General features: G+C 37.9%; 1 protein-coding gene across 5 annotated transcripts in view; it reads right to left on the bottom strand.

Annotated features, from left to right (window-relative positions):
- Window positions 1–19,283, bottom strand: part of LOC128866874 (uncharacterized) — a 44,800-nt gene that overhangs the window by 13,250 nt on the left and 12,267 nt on the right. The window contains exons 2-3 of one of the 5 annotated variants that reach the window (XM_054107909.1): window positions 3,656–3,711; window positions 3,073–3,432 (exon numbers count right to left, since the gene is read on the bottom strand). In XM_054107909.1, coding sequence (XP_053963884.1) covers window positions 3,073–3,124 — 52 coding nt within the window. In that variant the 5' untranslated portion in view covers window positions 3,125–3,432; window positions 3,656–3,711. Of the gene's footprint in view, window positions 1–3,072; window positions 3,712–3,805; window positions 4,081–4,143; window positions 5,013–19,283 lie in introns of those variants that run through there. The other 4 variants (XM_054107908.1, XM_054107907.1, XM_054107906.1 and 1 more) reach the window with 4 other exon arrangements.

Here is a 19,283-nt window from a genome sequence, read left to right as displayed (position 1 = left end):
TTGGTTATTAAGTGTTCTATAGACTTCGCTTCATCACAGCAGAACCTGCAAGTGACCTGTAAGTGCTCCACAGAGTAATCTGAGGCGCTTTTTATCTAGGGTTAGAGCAGATTTTGCTCTGTTGGCATTGAAGTTCAACAACTTTTTGGAGTGATTAAGACCGCTTGTGCCGTTCCAGTGTTCCCTGATTTTTGTTTGGATCCGATTTTTGGTTTCCTGTTTTATATTATTTATTCCGATAAATAGCCCTTCTGCCCCTTTTTTGGCATAAAAGTCTGCCTTCTCGTTTCCTTCGTGTTCCTCATATCCTCAGGTACCGAAATCAGGGAGACCTGCCTATAAGTGGCCAGTTTGTTGAGTGCATTGTTACACTCTATTAGGACTTTCAACTTGAATGTGAAGCTATTCAAGGCTTTGAGAACCGATTGGCTGTCCGAAAGTATTTTCATTTTTACTTTCTCGAACCGTCTTTTGGATATGATTTGCACTGTTTCCTCCGCACGGAAAATTGTGGTATATGTATTTAGTGTTAGGGATTTGTGTGCACTCGGCCCCACTATTCCTGCTCCTACTCCGTGGGGCGTTTTGGAACCATCTGTGTATCATTTTTGTGAGTCATCATTTATCCATGTTGGGTTAGTGTTCCACTCTTCCCTAGGCAGAAAGATAACCAAACTCTATAGATGAGTTAAATTGCTATTTTCCGCAGTTTTAATACTTAGATCCTCGCTAATGAGAAACATAAATCTCTATATGAGAAAGTCATTCCTTGCTTTCCAAAAATACAAAGGTGAGTTGTACTGGCGCTTACAGCCGATTTGATGGTGTTCCAAAAAAAGTGAAACCTACAGTTTTAGGTATGACGACCTACAGAGAGACTTGCTGCATATTTATGGTTTTTTCTGAGGAGCTTTCTCAAGGCAGAAATGCACTCGCAAGTTTGCTATTGTCTGCCGAGGGGTGACCACTATAGAAAAAAAAACTGTTTCTATCGTTTGGGGGTTTCATGTCCAATTAAAAGAAAAATATTAAAAATAAAAATGAAATAAGTATATTAAATAAATAGAATTTCACTTGATTTCATAATTTTTCAAGATTTCATAATTTTCAAAATTTTTAAAAAATTTTCAATCACGACTAACTGATTTTTAGAATACTTGACAAGCAGACCCAAAATACTGAGTTCACACAAGTGTCTACTGGTATATTTTAGAGATTATTTAGGAAACTTATTTTTAATTTTTCAATATTCCTATTTCTAGTTAAAAAATAACTTAATAACTTAACTTAAATTTTTTTCTATCCATTGGCGTTTCGTGCTCGAGGTTTTGGATCATTCGGCCACAGCAGTCGAACATTCTAAGCGACATAATATTATGTTATATTAAGGGGTTAGAGCTAGTCAGAATTTTCAAAAATTCAGGGTTTTCCAATAACAGGTGCTATATTGTATAGCCCGCTATTTCGGTAGATGTCACTGTTGAAGCTGTCATTTTTTGATATTTGACAAGTAGAAACTACGCCATCAATAAAAATGGAACGATACAGGCTTAAACAACGCATTGAAATTATTAAAATTCACTATAAAAATGGTGAAAATTTGGCGGAGACGGTTCGTAAAACTCGAACATTTTTGGGTCATCGTGAAGCACCTTGTCGAAGTGCAATACAGAAATTGGTGAAAAAATTCGAGCTGTTGGGACAGGTTAGTGATGTGAAGAATAAAACCCGTGCACGTCGCTCAAGAACAGTTGAAAATATTGCTGTTGTAGCCGAAAGTGTTGAAGAAACCCCAGGTTTGTCCATTTCTCGTCTTGATTAGGTCGTTGAAATGCATGAAAATGATTCGAAATTCCATCGAAAAATCATTTTGAGCCCATTTCCACCTCGGTGGCCTCGTCAACAAGCAGAATTGTCGTATCTGGGGCTCAGAAAATCCAAAAGTTATTGTTGAAAAGCCTCTCGATCCTCAACGTGTGACTGTTTGGTGCGGTTTATGGTCCGGCGGAGTCATTGTACCTTACTTTTGCAGCTGGAGCAACAGCTACGGCGTATGAATTGCGCTATCGAGAGATGATTCACGATTTTTTATGGCCGGAATTGGATGGTATTCTAGATCTGGACAACGTCTATTTTCAACAAGACGGTGTTACGTGCCACACAAGCAACGAAACCATTGATCTTTTACGGGAATAGCACCTCTTATTGGAAAACCCTTTATTAATGCTATGTTTTAAATTTTGTAAAATAAAGCAATTGACTAGCAAAAAAAAAAAATGGTTGAAAATCATCATTTTTTCGGGCATCTGACTACTCTTAACTCCTTAAGGGAAAAATAAATCCAGTATTTTTGTGAAAAATTTCTGCGCAAATGGTTTAAAACTTTTTTATGGTCGATCTTTAGCTCCTGGGCGATGCTAAAACTACTAAAATGCCGGTCAAATTCGCTTATTTCTGTGATGTTAGCGGCATTTTTCACATTATCGACATTTACTTTAATATCAAAAATGGGCACTTCATCCCTAGGTGCGCCACAGAAAGAAATAAAAAGTATTTTATTGATTTTCCACAACATATTTATCAACAGTCCCACAAATAAAGCTAACGAACAGCTGTCCAAAGCGTTTATTTATTCAGATTTTATGCAAGCTTTGCTTTGCGTTTCCTTGTTGAACTCATTCTATCGAAAGAAAATAAACCGACAAAAAAAAAAAAAAAAAAAAAATGACAAAATTAAAGTGGAAATTCATTTTCTTTAACGCAGCCTAACATTTACGAGAAGGAAAAAGTTTTCAGAACCGCATGACTAAGCAAAGCCATTAACATTAATAGAAATTTAGGCCGTCTCTTAGTTGAGTAGAACTAACACATATGTGTGAAAACGTTATAACACATACAGACAATCCATCCATCAATACGTAACAGCAATGAGTAAACTATTAAAATTGCCATTGCATCGCAATGGAATGTTAGTAAATATTTACATAGGTAAGCTTGTCGCACAATAGTGTGGGGAAATAAGTGGGGAAAATGAGAGAACATTAGTGAAATAAGTCAAGCAAAACGGCTTACCGCGTAGAAATTGCTCGATATCATTAACGGCCGGTTGCTCTTTCCAATCCATTTTCGGCTTTGTGCTTCACCTTTATTTTGTGCTGATTCTGCTATTTATTTTTAGTACACTTTTCACTTTATTGTAGAGCCATAGATTGCAATCGCGCACTGTAGGGGGTGAGGAGTGTCTACGATTAATTCGCTCTTACTTATTTTGCTCTTTTATGTTTTTTTTTTTTTTCTATAAAATTTTGTTGTTGAATTTTACGCAATTGTTGATTTGTGCAAACTTGTATTATGATTTCGTTTTTTCACTTAATGTTTTATTATCTCACATATTTTATTATTTTATTTCCATCGAAAATCCATTTGATGTTGCTAATGAAAAATATTAACAATTTAGTGTTAAAAGTAACTCATCGATACAATGCTTGCGATCACGATTCAAACAGCTGGAGGGAATGGTAGATAATTTTTTGGGTTTGGATTTTTTAGCTTTGTTTGTTTATTGATCGCTTAGATCGATTTGTTGTTTTGATTCACTGCGTTTATTGCGACACGTCTTGCGAATTTCTTAAATTTAATTTATACTAGTTCACACCATTTGGAGTTGAGCACCAGAACCGGATAAGTGAATGCAGACACATCACTGCTAAGCTAAAAATAAAATAAAAATAGGAACAATAATACAAATGTTTGTATATTTGCACAAAAAAATAATTAATTTTTCCTCTTGCGTTCTTTTTTTTACTTTTTAGATTGTTTTGTGGTGAATTTCTTGCTCATCTCAACTTCCAATATGATTTGTTTAATAATTTTTGATAACGACATACGCGTGTGATAGCCCGCCGTGTGATCGAGTGCTGATCGCGTTTGGTATTGCTGAATCTCTACTCAAAAGCGTCATGCAAAGTGAGCTAAGTTAACGAAGCAATCGATCTGGCGGTCACATGCCGTTCTCCAATCCACACGCCAAACAGTATCACGGCACAGCAATGCACACGCACACATACACACACACAAACTACATATCATACCCTTTTTTTTTTTTTTTTTTTTTATCATACCCTGCATATCATCAGTACCCACATAATGGAATTCTGTAAGCAGTCAGCGGTATTCACTATGTTACTTTTTGCCTCCCACAGCGGCACCACCTCACTGCTTCTGCTGCTGTTGTTGCTGCTGCTGCTGGCGATGCTGCGGCTGGAACTATCACTGCTGCTGCTGCAACTGATGTGGCCTGTTGCTAGAATTCAATTGGTTAATGTGTTTTTTTTTTTGGTGTTTAATATCTTTGCGCTATAAAAGCCTGCTATTGTTGCTGTTGCTATTTATTATCCGTGTGTATGTATCTGAAAGCGCCCATCGGCACATACATACTTGTAATACATACATCTTATGCTGCTAAAGTTATTTATATTTTATTCTCATTGCTGCGAGTATAATCCATCGCGTTCCTTGTGGTCTTCGAACTCTTTCAACAAGCCATTTCTTTTTTCCTACGCTCGCGCCCCTCCTCATGCTTGCTGTGGCTTTATAGTCACTTGGTCTGTACGTTCAGCGGCATGTGTATGTGAGTATGTCTTGTTGACTAGCTATTTGTCTGCCCGCTTATTTAAAAGTTTAAGTGTGTTTGTTTTATGTTGGTTTTATGAGCGTTTACTGCTTCACTCCATTTGTGGTTCATTGAAATTGTGTCGTCGCGATGACGTTATTTGTGAAATACTAGCATGAACTTCAAGTTCTGGAGAGTCTTAGTGGATTTAATTTTTGCCGATATATATTTTTTTTGTTAATTTTTCATTACTATGCATTCCACATTATTATACGGTTCAGCGACTACTATTTTTGCAGAAAAGCATTTGTAAGACAATAAGGTCAGTCAGAGAGTGAAATTGTTAATATTTTAGGTCGGTAATAGGCAACTTTTCACATTCAGTTGGTTTTTGTAATTGGCAATAAAAAGAAAATAAATCAAAAATTGTGCCCAAATATTGAATTATGAAAATAAAGAAATTATTACTATTATTATTTGTAGGAAATATACTTTATACAATAAATATGTACAATAAAAATAAAGAAATACTAATAATGCGCTATTTTCTCGATTTGTAAAAATTTTATTTTGACTTTTAATTTTTTTTTCTGACAGCGTTAGCATTTTATTGAAGGCGAATCTCTTAAAGGTGGTGTTGGTAAATCAGCTGATTTGTTTTTTTCTTTCGCTGTGTCCATGTAGCTGTCAGCACAGAATAAAACAAGGTGAATTAATTTTTTGTTTTCTAAAGAGTGATTTTTTATCTATTATTTTTTTAAACAGTTGGTTTAAACAGCTGACGCACGTTTCGTGTTTTGTTTCACTATCAAATATCTTCAGTTTGGTCTATAATTTAACCATGAATCGTCTTAAAAACGAACTACGTTTGCAAATCATCGAATTTTATTATAAAAATGCGTGTTCTGTTAAGAAAGTTTATCGCGCGCTTCTTCCATTTTATGGTCAGTTTAATCGACCCATTGAAGCGGCTATTCGAGCTACTATGACTAATTTAGAACCAAATTTTCATTATTGGACATCAAACCACCAACACGCTTACGTAGAGTGCGAACTGAAGAAAATATCGCAGCTGTATCGGCCAGTGTTAATGATGACCATCAATTATCGATGTTACTCAACAACGTGGAAAATTTTGCGAGAGGATTTAGGTATGAAGCCTTTCAAAATACAGCTGGTGCAAGAATTGAAGCCGATCGACCTACCGCAACGCAGAATTTTTGGTGAATCGGCTCATGGAAAGTTGGCCGAAGATCCACTTTTTTATCGAAAAAATTGTGTTCAGCGACGAAGCGCATTTTTGCATCCATGGGTACGCAAATAAGCAGAATTGTCAATTTTGGAGTGAAGATCAACCAGAAGAATTGCAAGAGCTACCAATGTATCCAGAAAAGGTCACAGTTTGGTGCGGTTTATGGGCTGGAGGTATCATTGGACCGTACTTCTTCAAAGATGCTGCGAATCGTAACGTAACTGTGAATGGTGAGCGCTACCGTGAAATGATATCCACCTTTTTTTTGTCCAAAATGCAAGAGCTTGACTTGCATGACATGTGGTTTCAGCAAGACGGTGCCACATGCAGCATGCGTAGCAATGGACTTGTTGAGAGGCGAGTTCGGTGGACATTTTATTTCACTTTCGGGACCTGTCAATTGGTTACCCAGATCGTGCGATATAACGCCTTTGGATTATTTTTTGTGGGGCTATGTTAAAGCTCATGTCTATCCAGACAAGCCTGCTTCAATTAACGCATTGGAAGACAACATTAAAGCATTTATATGTGAGATACCGGCCGAAACATTGGAAAGAGTTTGCTAAAATTGGACTAAGCGGATGGACCATTTGAATCGCAGTCGCGGTCAACATTTGCATAAAATAATCTTCAAAATGGAATGAGTTAAAAAAGTGCGTGTAATCGCTTTTGTAAAAAATTGTTTTTCCCCTCTTATAGCCCAAATGTCAAACAAAACAAATCCAAAAAAAAAAATCCAACGTTTATCTTATTTCAGTAAGGTAAAATTATATTTATTGGGAGGTTGAATTAGTTTTAAAGGTGACACACAGATGGCGCTATTTATCACTTTATCGCGTTGGCAATACTGAATATATATTCATGACAAAGCCTCATCCCTAGGCTTTGTTTATAAGTATCTGTCATTTCGCTGAAGTATAAACAACGCAGTGTTTTCGTGCTCCGAGTATGTCAACTTTCGTGCCGTCGAATCGCAATTTGCGGGAAGCTTTGCTTTTCTGCTTCAATTTGAAAAAAAAATACAGCCCAAGCCCGTGAATTGCTGCAGGAGGCCTACCCAGACCATACTCCGTCGATTTCAACATGTGAGTACTGGTTTCGACGATTCAAAAGTGGTGATTTTCACACCGAAGACAAGGAGCGTCTTGGCCAGCCCAAAAAGTTCGAGGACGCGGAATTGGGGGAATTGGTAAACGAGGACTCGTGCCAAACCCAAGAAGAGCTTGCTGAATCATTGGGCGTTGATAAATCAACCGTTTGCAAGCGTCTAAAAGCGATGGGAATGATCCAAAAGCAAGGACATTGGGTCCCGTACGAGTTGAAGCTGCGCGACGTCGAACGGCGATTTTTTACGTGCGAATTGCTGATCGAGCGACAAAATCGGAAGGGTTTTTTGCATCGGGTGGTGACTGGCGACGAAAAATGGATCCACTACGATAACCCAAAACGCAAAAAATCATGGGGTTTGCCCGGCCACTCATCAACGTCGACGGCCAAGCAGAATATTCACGGCAAGAAAATCATGCTCTGCATTTGGTGGGATCAGGTCGGCGTCGTATATTTTGAGCTGCTCCAACCGGGCGAAACAATCACGGGGGATCGTTACCGACTGCAATTGATGCGTTTAAGCCGGGCATTGAAAGAAAAACGGCCGGAAACGGTAAAAAGGCACGACAAGGTTATTTTGCAACATGACAACGCTCGGCCGCATGTTCCTCAACCTGTCAAAAAATACCTTGGAACGCTTGGCTGGGAAGTGTTACCCCACCCGCCGTATAGTCCAGACATAGCTCCCTCCGATTATCATTTGTTCCGGCATATGAGTCTCGATTTGGCGGACCAGCGGTTCTCCTCGTACGAGGCTACCAAAATATGGGTTGAGTCATGGATAGCCAAGCAGCGGCCAGAATTTTGGAGAAACGGCATCCGGAAATTGCCCGAAAGATGGGCGAAAGTTGTAGCTAGCGATGGCCAATACTTCAAATAAAATATTTTGTACCGTTTTTTCACAATAAAGCCCCAAATCTTCGAAACAAGCCTTTAAAACTCCATAGAAAAACTGCAGCGAATTTTGAGCGGTCAAAAACTGAGTAGTGTAACAAATTGTAAGAAAAATTTTGACAAATCTTTTAAATGATGGTGGTTTTATTTTTATTTTTACATGGGGATTGGTTTAATATCTAAATTAGTATTTTTTTGCATGACCCTTATTCTTTGGTATTGCAGTACAACGGCGTTGCATTGAGTCAACAAGTTTTTTTCATATTTCAATCGTCTCTTTTCTTTCCCACAGTTCATGTAAACTTTAGTAGGTTGTAAAACAAAATTTAGTTAATTTTTGGATATCTGTCGAGTGTTTTATTACTGAATAGCTATACTTTCCGAGAATATTATCAAAGTCTGGTTTCAGTAGCCACTAAATAATCGCATAGTGTTACTCACATATTAATTTAACCGGTCAAAGGCTTGGTAATATAGGTATGTACTAGCCGAGAACCTCAATCGATCAGGATTTGAGGCATTTCGATGTTAGACTCTTCAACTCAAGCATCTCACTTTCCATATTTTTAAGTAAACATAGGTTTGCTACTTCAAACTTTTGACTAAATTAATAAAATAAGCTTTAAAAACAATCAGTGAGAAGTTGGCAAAAATGTATTTTTTTAGTATTGACCTACGAAACTCCAGTTGTCAGTCTATGTAACAGAATTGAACCAGTTAACTTACTAGTTTATTAAAGAGAAAAACAAATGATTAAGCACATCAACATTTGCCCAATTCTTATTATTTCTTAACACCTGAAGCCCTCCTATTTAACTGTAGAATAGAAGAATAATAGAATAATGCCACCTTGATGAAAAAGTTTCAGAAATAACCGCCACGATACGCCAACCAGACATCAGGCCAGTGAGTGGCGAGCTCCGAATGACACAAGGCCAAAAAAAACCGCATCGTTTGCAGTCAAAAAAGAAAGCGATGCTCACGGTTTTTAGGGATTACAATGGTATTGTACACCATTAATTTTTATCAGAAGATCAGACAGTGAATAAAGGCTGTTATGTGGGCGTTTTGAGACGTCGGCAAAAAAGAAAATATTTGTGGAAACACAACTCGTGGATGTTGCACCATGCTAATGCACCGTCCCAAAAACGAACTGAATACCATCCAACAGTCATCGAGTTCACCTGATATGGCTCCCTGCGATTTTTTTCTGTTTGATCGAGTTAAAAAACCACTACGGGGAACGTGTCGCGTTTCAACAGCCGGAAGGAAGTAATGGACAAATCAAAGAATGCTCTGATGGCTATATCGAAAATAGCGTACCATAAATTTACCGGCAGCCGAATCAAACGCTGGTCTAAATGAGTTACAGTTGATGGGTAGTACTTTGAAGGTCATTATATCAGTTTTGACGAATAAACTTTTATTTAGAAATTTCTAAATATATTCTGGGAATTTCTTGCTCAAGGTGGTATTTGTTGTGCATACACTTCTGATTTGTCATTTCGCAACTGGTGAAATTCAAGTCACTTTCGAATGTGACTGCTTCCATCAAATACCAGCTCATGAACTAGAATGTTTGCTGAGTAGTTTGGCATTTCTCTGCAGGGTATTCCTACAAAGTGGGACAAGACAAATTGTGCTGAAAATCTGGAATTCAAATTATCTTAAAATTAAAACCTCTGAATGTTGGCATGTACATACAAACATATTAGGTATATGAGCCAGTACTATGAATCATGAATGATACAAAAAACAAAACAAAAAATAACAAAAACAAAAACAAAACAAACAAAAAATTACGTTCATTAGATCATTTGTTTGTTTCTGTTATTTAGTAATCATTATTTGTATGAAGCTCAAACGACAGTGAAACTGCATTTCATGTGGAAAATGGTGCAAGTGGAAGACCGGCGCTATTGCTCCCAGCAATTAATTAGCAAGCAATTATTTAACAATATCAAGCTATGCATGTATATGTATGTATATAGTCGTCCACACAAACAAGTAGGCGTGGTGCGTTTAATACTTCAATTTATGAATTACTACTGCACGGAATGGAATTTATATTTTTCTATGGGACAAACCGTCGCAATATAAATCAATGGGAATGGAACAAGGGTTTCGCTTGAAGAAATAGCGTGATTTTGTTTGCATGATGACCGACCGATCACTTCTAAGACGGATGCTCGTACCAATATTAATGTATTATGTGCATGTGATGCTGGGCAGTAAAGGCTCGGAGTCGTGAAAAGTGAACGACTTTGGAATTTACGAGGTGTGGTTATTCTGATTCATAAGAAAGAAGACAAACGCGACTGCAACAACTTCAGAGGTATAGCTCTTTTAAGCTCTGCATAAAACATTTTCACTAATATACTCGTCGAGAGAATTGATCCTGTGGCAGCGGACATTCTGGGTGAGTATCAATGTGGATCTTCGAAACAAATCCACAGGGCGACGGAAGAAGTGGCTGGTCGGGAAAACAATGGAGAGTTGGCATTGAAGGCGTCTTGGGAGCTATGGGCATATTTGATATCATACGAAAAGCTGATGACCGAGTGACGTGGAGTCGAATGGTAACGGAAGCAATAGTTTACCCCGAACTGTGATGCTATGTTGATGATGATCAATGTGGATTTCGAGCAAATAGAGCAACAACAGATCAGTTTTTCGTAATGTACCAAATCTTTGAAAAGTTCTAGGAACATGTGCTTGACATCCATTGACTATTTGTAGACTTTAAAAAAGCTTTCAACAACATGGACAGAAATAAACTTCGAAGGTGAACCAATGAAACTTGGTAGGAACGGTATCCACTTATACTATTATTTTTATTGTAATTTGGTTTAAATCATTGTCATCTGCGAAATCGACCCTGGTGCAACATTCTTCACAAAGAGCTTTCAGATATGTGGCTATGCTTACGAAATCTACGAGCACTTGCTGACTGCGCGTTAAAACTCATTTTTTTTGTTTTCCTTGTTCACTCCTCTCGGGAGCATAGGGCCTCGACAAGACTCTTCCATCGTACACAGTTCTGTGCTGTTGTTTTTGCACCGTCTCATGAGCTGTCGCGCAGCATCGACCTTCTTTAAGTGTTTTTTGGTCGCCGCGACCTCTGCTCCCTTGCGGGTTCCAGTCCAGTGACATTCTCGTGATGCTATTTGGTGGTTTTCTCAATGTGTGACCTATCCATCTCCACTTTCTGCGTTTGATTTGCCTAAGGATTCGTTCGTTAATCTCCCCAGTACGTCATTACTGACGGTGTTTGGCCAGAATATTCTGCAGATGATGTGGAGGCATTTGTTGATAAAGGATTGTAGCCTCTGTGTGATGGTGTTAGAGACCAGCCATGTTTTGCTTCCGTACAACAATACTGACTTTACGCATGAGCCGAATATTCGTAGCTTAGTGCGCCTGGAGATTTGCGAAAAAATTGCGTTAAAACTCATTAATAAAGCAAATTCAGTGGGGCTCAAAGTTAGCGTCGATAAGATAAAATACCCTGTAAGATCAAATAACACCACCCGCTTCAGCAACCTGGAAGTTAGTCACATACTTTTCAAAAAGTGAAATCCTTCAAATACCTGGGCATAAACTTTAGCGCATATCTGCGTAAGCGATAGAATCCAAGCTGCCAACAGAAGTTACTTTTGACATCTTAAACTGCTCAAAAACAAACTGTTCTGTCGGTGGTGTAAGCTGAAAATCTATAATACCCTAAAAATACCAATAGCAACTTATGGTTGCGAAGCGTTGGTTATGACCACCAACATGTTCATGGACTGCATGGTCAGGTCAGACGTATGCAAAAGATGTAGGAGAGGACCTTTCTTGATTCACCCCTGCTATTACTTTGTGCAATAAAGCGTAAGTGTTGCCGAGTGCGGCACGAAAGTATCGATCCTCCGAAGAAAGGATTTCGCAATATTTCCTAGGCAAAAGCAATTTTAACTTGTGGAGTAAAGTCGTATGTCAAACTTTGTCAAACGGCTGCGGGGCGTCAAAGAGCATCGCTATGCAGACTTTGTTTTCCTCCATTGCAGACTCTATGGTTTCAACAACTTGAACTTGGTCGATCTTTGCGTCGAGTGATCTTTCCGAAAGTCAATTTCAAAAGTTGGATCCTTGATTTCTATAATCGGCAACATTGGAGTTAACAGCAGTTGTTCAAAGAGTTTGCACAGCATTGATAGCAGAGCTATAGGTCGGTATGAAGACACATCATTTGGCGATTTTCCGGCTTTCAGACTCATAATTACTTCTGGCGTCTTCCAGTACACTTAATTGGCGCGAGTTTAACAAAGCGCGCCAGTCGTTTCTTTCTCGAGCTAACCTGCGCCAGTTGAACACACCAAGTGAAGCCAAGCCCTTCTCCACCTGATCTTTCCAACGCAGAGAAGGCCTTCCTCTTTCTATGCTACCACCAACTGGTACCGAATCGAATACTTTCAGAGCCGGAGCGTTTGTATCCATTCGGACGACATGACCCAGGAGGATGGAGGACTTCCCATATGTAGAAGTCCTCACAAGTTCGGCATTCACTTGGGACCAGGACGATTCTTCCATTATATATTATATATGGTTCAAGCAGCTCACAACTTGCGAGATTAACCCAAGTATCCTCTAGGGAGCTTCCGAACCCCCGAAAACCCTCCCCAATGAACAGATGTACAAAGCCTCGGATGAGAGAGCTTCCAGTCCACAGGAACATATTTTAACAGAAAAAAAAACATAAATTAATTAATTGAGACAAATAAGTAACACAACTATTGGGCAATCTCTGAAGTATTTTCGCAGTTGTGCGTTCAAAACCAGGTAATTTTTTGACTTTCATTTTGAAAATTTCGCTCAATACTTCTTCACTATTAAGAGGCTCAATGCTGATATCATTCTCAATTCAATTTGATGCAGTGACTATCTCTTCAGGCCCTTCATTGGCTGAGAAAGTTTTACGAAGATTTTCTGCAAATGAATTTGTTTTTTGCTCATTTGGTTTTGGAGTCAGTAGATTTAGTAGATGTTAGGCCACTAAGAAATCGATTGAAATCGTAATTTTTGAATGTCTGAATTTACTGATTTTACTGAAAGTTATATTGTTGAGCTCATGCAAGAGCTTAAATACTTAAGCGTAGTACTCAGCATAAATAAGGATTCGTCCTTATCAATACAAGACCGTATTCAGCAAATTAGCAGAGAATACTCTCATATCACACTTATGAAGCCTTCCTTGATATCAAAGGAACAAAAGCTCCAGGTGTAGAAAACTAATAATAAGACGCCGGCTGTGAATCAAGTGCCCTTAAAGTTAATGACGGGAATTTACTGATGCGATTTGAAAGAAAAATTCTTAGAACAAAATACTCGGCCCTTTACGATTAGAAGGAGATACATACCTTATACGGTATAACCAGGAGCTAAGTGTTTTAATCGCGGAACGAAATGTAATGCGGTTTATAAAGTCGCATAGATTACGGTGGTATGGACACGTCCTAAGAATGAGCGAAAGTCGAGCGGGCTGTCGAGTATAATGACTGTCTATTGTAGAGGAGGCAATGGTCCACCCCGGACTGTAATGCCAATATGATAATGGATTTGCTGATGTAGTTGTTTTGTTGTTTGGTTGAGTTTCAGTTTGTCCCCAGGATATCTGGTTTGCTGTCAATATCCGGCAAAAAATGAGGCAAAATTACACTCTCTAGCAACCATTTCAATTAAGAAATAAAATTTCTAATTTTAATACTGTTTTGAAACTTAATAGACGAGCTCAAGTAATAAGTCACAGTATACATATATTTGGATGCAAAAAGTTCAGTTTCACGCATACAATTTTTTTTTTCCAATTCTGAGAAATAACTGACTAACTTTAACCTTTCCACTTACGAAGCTGGAACTTACAGGCCACCGCTGGCATTAATTTTTCAACTGGCAAAATGTGCGCAGCTACTCTAAAGCCATATCATATACAAAAAAAAAAACACAAAAAAAAAAAATCGCCAACAGCGTCGATTGATCGCCTTTCTTGCTCCGAGTTAATTAATGTAATTTTGTTTCTTATTAAAGCTGAGCTCATTGCCGTCGTTCAAAAAGTGTACAAGAAAATTGTGAACTATGAAAGCAATTTATGTGCTACTTGAATTTGATGCATGACTCATGTTGAATGCCACCAGCCACCGGCCACCAGCCAGCCAACCAACCAACCGACCCCGATCGACCACTTGTAAAGCGGCATTTTTCTGCAATTGTTGAAAAGTTGACTGGCTCATGACAAATGAAGTATTGAATATTGAGCTGGTGCTCATGTATGGAATGATAATAAAAAACCACGTCTACGAGTATATGTACCCATATTTGAATGTACGTATGTATGTATGTATTTGTGTATGTAGGGGCACATATCCGCACGACGCATGGATTAAGCCATAATTAAGGTATATTGCATACGGATGCGATGGATGATGGCCAGCCATATGGTCTTCATAAGTGTGTGTAAGTATGTATGTGTGTGTTTATGTATTATCCATAAGTGCACCCGTGCGAGTGTATATGATATGTATGAGCGGCAAATGGCATGCGGCATGGAAGATGATTTAGGAGATGAGTGGAAATTGTGGTTAATAATATAATTACATATGCCATTGCCATGGACTTCGACGCACTTTCAGGCGGAATCATGGAATTGATGACTACTACAGGCGCGAAGAAATTTTAGCTTTCATTGCAAAATGTGGCAAGAGTAATAGCTTGGTGGTACCAAACTGAGTACTGCGTTAAAAAACTAAGGTACAGAGACTTAAGGACAATTTTTGACACAACGAAAGAAAAGTTTTATTTTATTAAGTTTTTATTGTATGCAAATATAATTTATTCGCCTACAAAAACTATAAAAATCCAAATTTCAAGCTTTGTGCAAATTAAAAAAATTATAAAATTAAAAAAAAAAGAGAAATTTGGACAAAAAAAAATGTTGAAAAAAAATGTTTGAAAAAAATTTTGAAAAAAAAATTTCATATTTTTTAATGAGAATTTTTCGAGTTTCTGATTCTCCTACAAAAACCGATTTCTAAACTTTGTACAAATTTAAAAATATTCGACAAATTTAATTTTAGAAAATGTTAGGGTTTGCAATTTTATAGCGAGCGGAGAGACGTATTACCAGAATTAAAAAAACACAAGAGGCCGAAAGCGAGCAACTTGACATGCTGACCAATAGGGCCGGGGCGTTTTCCTCTAAGAACAAAGATGGCGATCTGGTGACCTAAATTATGGAGGGCACACTTTTCGAAATTGTTAAATAGCGTCAACTGCTCATGTCGCAGAGAATGTGAAGATCCCGATACTTCAATCATTGCGGACAATACTGTCCGTCCGTTACCCGACCATGACGAGGTGAAAATAGCAATAACGCGGCTAAAGTACAGAAAGCAGCGGAAGCTGACGGACTGCTGGCTGAGCTATTCAAATATGGTGGTGAGGGGTTAGTAAGGTGCATGCATCAGCTCCTATGCAAATTATGGTCGGAAGAAAGCATGCCTGCCGATTGGAATTTAAGTGTGCTCTGCCCAATCCATAAGAGGGGCGATCTTGCAAACTGTGTCAATGTTGAATGAATTTAGAAACTTGTATTTTTATGGTTTTTGTTAGCATTAAAATGGGAAACAAATAAATTGTCAAAACTTGCCAATAAGTGCCTGTGCCATAGTTATTTAACGCAGTGTTATGAAATATTTTATTCAATATGTGTTTGAAGTTTCGAACCACGTGAAGTATATTTTTAGCAGAAATATTAAATTATGTAGCAAAAAATGTATATCATTGTCAATTTTAAGCTGTCTTACTAACTTAAGCTGTAAATGACTTTGATTCATTGCGCGTGAGAAAGGAAACACTATGTCATATGAGCGTAATACAGTTTTCAAGCAATTTTTTCAACAAAACAAGAAACAACCGTAGAAAATTTATTTTCTCATCCAATTGTCCCCTAAATTTGTATGAGTCAGTGTATTCCTTTAGTTACACGGCTGTAATAAGTTATTGTGCAACAATAGTTTGAAACGAAATAAATGAGAAAATAGACAAGTTTGTAAATATTAAAGTATGCATGTCTAGTCGTGCCTGTATGTGCGTTATGGCAGATATAACAAGAGTTACAATTGCTAGAACAGAAAATTTAATATGAGTTAATTTTAAGATGAACCTAGAAATTTCGGTTTTGTCGGGCATTAGTCCCAAGCTGGATTGATTTAGAATAAGCCCATATGCCTTTGCATATGTTATAACAAATGGGATTTGTGGTAGTTAGCAGTTTTTTAATTAAAAACGAAAGCACAGTAACAGAACAAGAAGAAGCAGATGCATGTTAAAACGACGCACGCCCTTTTATATTGTGCAGAAGAAAAGAGAGGAAAAAACGTGAACGAGAAGAGTTTGATGCATACGTTGGCTGACAGGAATGCTGCCTGAAAATTGTTCTCAAAAAATAAGGTAGTAAAAAATTATATCAGTACCATGGCCAGTTCCTGCAGAGAAGAGAAAGGGTTGAAAGTTTAGTATAGAAGTTCAGAGTAAACCTCCATTATGCAGGGCTGTTGCTTGCCAATAATAGTAACGATTGTGACTATAAAACATTCAAGCCAATATTTAGAGATGAAGTCCGCGTCTAAACACTCGACCAAGAAAAGATGCGTTTTCACGACAGTGGGTTCTACGTTACCAGAATGACTCCGACTTATATCTGGACGACGGGACTGTCACCCCTGCAGCATTCTCCGTACATGTAAGGGGAATGTTTATACTGCAACAGCAAAAAGTAAAAGAGCAATAAATCGGCTTAAACAACCAGTTCTTAGGAGCCGATAGTCAAAGCTGTTCGAAATCGGAGGCGATCAGCTTGTAAGATGCATGCACCATCAGTTAAGTGCGATATAGTAGCACTTGATATGTAATGATTAGGAATTTAAGTGTACTCTGCCCAATCCATAGGAAGACTGATCTCTTTGATTGCGTGAAATACCGCGGAATGAGCCTCCTCCTCTTCCTTTTGCGTTGGTTGGCTGGTAAGTCGAGAATCGTTTATTCTATTATTATTCAGCCTTATCGTGAATTCCATGTGAACAAATATTCCTATAACTTACAGGAGCAAATTTTCCTTCTGCTTTGTATTGAAATTTGCACGAACGATTTGTCCCCGTGGAATTCACGATAAGGCTGATTAATAATAGAATAAACGATTCTCGTTTGACCACACATCTAACGCAGTTCGCATGGCGGATCATTTTTATTTTGGCGCTGGCTCAAGAAAAACAAGAGTTTGTTAAGCGTCGAGCGCCAAAAATGAGCAGCTACAGAAAAGATTCATCAGCCGAATAAAAATTTGTACGAGGGGTGCCTTTTATATTTCGGGGTTTGGCAACCCTGGTGTTCTGTCCAATTAGAGAAGGAATTGAACGAGTAGTTAAACTCTTAGCAACAATCAAGAACTCTAAGAGAATCCTACATAAGCGCTACAAATATTATATGTTAGCCTTAAAATAAAGCGAAAGATATCTCTTGTCAAGAGGGACTATTTCCAGATCAGCATGTAAAATTCAGTTACACATGCAAATTAGACTCGGAAAATTTCTCATTTTGCCCGTTCTTCTATGTACTTGTATGTATGGACTCACAAACGTCAAGAATGTCAAACAAGGATGGCAAGATACTAGAAGAAGCCAAGGATGATAGACTGCTAGTTTTGCTATTTAGTTGTGGTAAAAAAAATGTGAGGGAAACTTTGGCTGCCATGTCACTTGGGAGATTCTGCAGCCGATTTCTGCATGATAACTTCACCGTAAATTCAAACACTCCTCCAATCAGTCGTTGCTCAGATGGCAATGAAATGTTGTCATTGGTTGATTTTTTTCATATATCACTAACACAATCTCAGTTTTTTCGTATACAAACAACTTCGTGACTCAAATGACGCCAGCTCATCAGCTGATTCTGTCGAATTCGCTGAGAGCCAAATAACGGTTTGCTACGTAGCACACCTCTAAAAATCTTTTTTGACTACGAGGAGAAGCGAGGAAAATATGTGGAACAAGATTTGTGGTTTCTGTCTGCATGGGTGATTGGAATCGAACAAGATGGAGAGATGAACTGTATGAGCTTTACAATGACGTGGATATGGCATGCAAAACGCGTGCCAATGCCATAATTATGAACGGTATGGTCCTATGCAAAGATTATTCAATACAGCATCCGTGGTTCGAAAAGTGTTCGTGAATACAACGGAAGTACCAATTCACAGGGACCTGTCTGCAGTGGCTATAAAAAACTTTTACAAAGAAGAACGGCAATTGGCGAAAGTTTGTGATCTTGGCCGAATCAAGCGACTGTAAGTAGGACAAGAAGAGGAAGAAAGAGTCACTATAGAGTCTATTTAAAAAAAAAAATTCTCTAGTTTAAAAGAAATAAGGTTTACAAATGGCTAATTAATGGTTTTGCTAAAATTTCCACAACAAAATTATGCATAATTAATCATTTTGATTTTGCTTTTAGAGCTGATTTCAAATAGATCCAGCTCAAATTAAGGAGTTTCTATGATATTAAATGTATGCAACTTTTTTTCATATATGCACCAAACCCGCCCTAATGTATTGTATAATACAGCCATACATAGACATATAGGTACTTATGTGCATCACACAACAAGTAAATATTTTCGTTTTAAAATTTTGCACTTCATGTGTGGATGTGCAGTCAGTCAGTCGTTAAATAAAGTCACATCTTGCGCCTGATCAATAACGTGGGTATGAATGAGTATACAAAATGGATGAGATTTCACTTTTTAGCTGTAATTATACTCGAACTTATAAATATGTATTTACATGTAAATAAAAACGATGTTATAAAATATGATGTGTTATTATATTATTTTAAGGTAAATTGCACCACTAAGCGAAAGTCTTAAGCGGCATTTGGTACCTCTAATTTTTTTCTTTTTGTGCTATTTTTTTTTATTTTTAAAATCTATACATTTTTATTCATTCAGTATTTTGGAATACGCAAATGTTTGGAGGCCAAACTTACACCGTTCATTATAAAATCGCCAAATCCTTTTTTTCCCCCGTTAAAACTGCTAGACTGAAGTCTTTGCAATCCTACAGCAATGCAAAATGCTTAGCGATCGTGGGAGCGAGGATGATATTAACATTTTTCCCGTTAGTCAAGCCGGGATTAAGGCTTTGACGACGCCATGGTGCAGAACGAAACTAGTAAACTCCTCTAAGGAGAAAATAAATTCTCTGGGATGTGCGAGGAACATTTCCCTGATCTGGAAAATATAGGAAAATGAAATTACTGATGAGCTTGTCAGGGAGGGGTCGACTGAATTGGTCCCAGAGATCTCCTAGCCGGTCATCAGTACCATGACTG

The sequence above is a fragment of the Anastrepha ludens genome, chromosome 6 (assembly GCF_028408465.1).
Source record: "Anastrepha ludens isolate Willacy chromosome 6, idAnaLude1.1, whole genome shotgun sequence".
NCBI lineage: Eukaryota > Metazoa > Arthropoda > Insecta > Diptera > Tephritidae > Anastrepha > Anastrepha ludens.
This window is presented reverse-complemented; position numbering and strand designations above follow the sequence as displayed.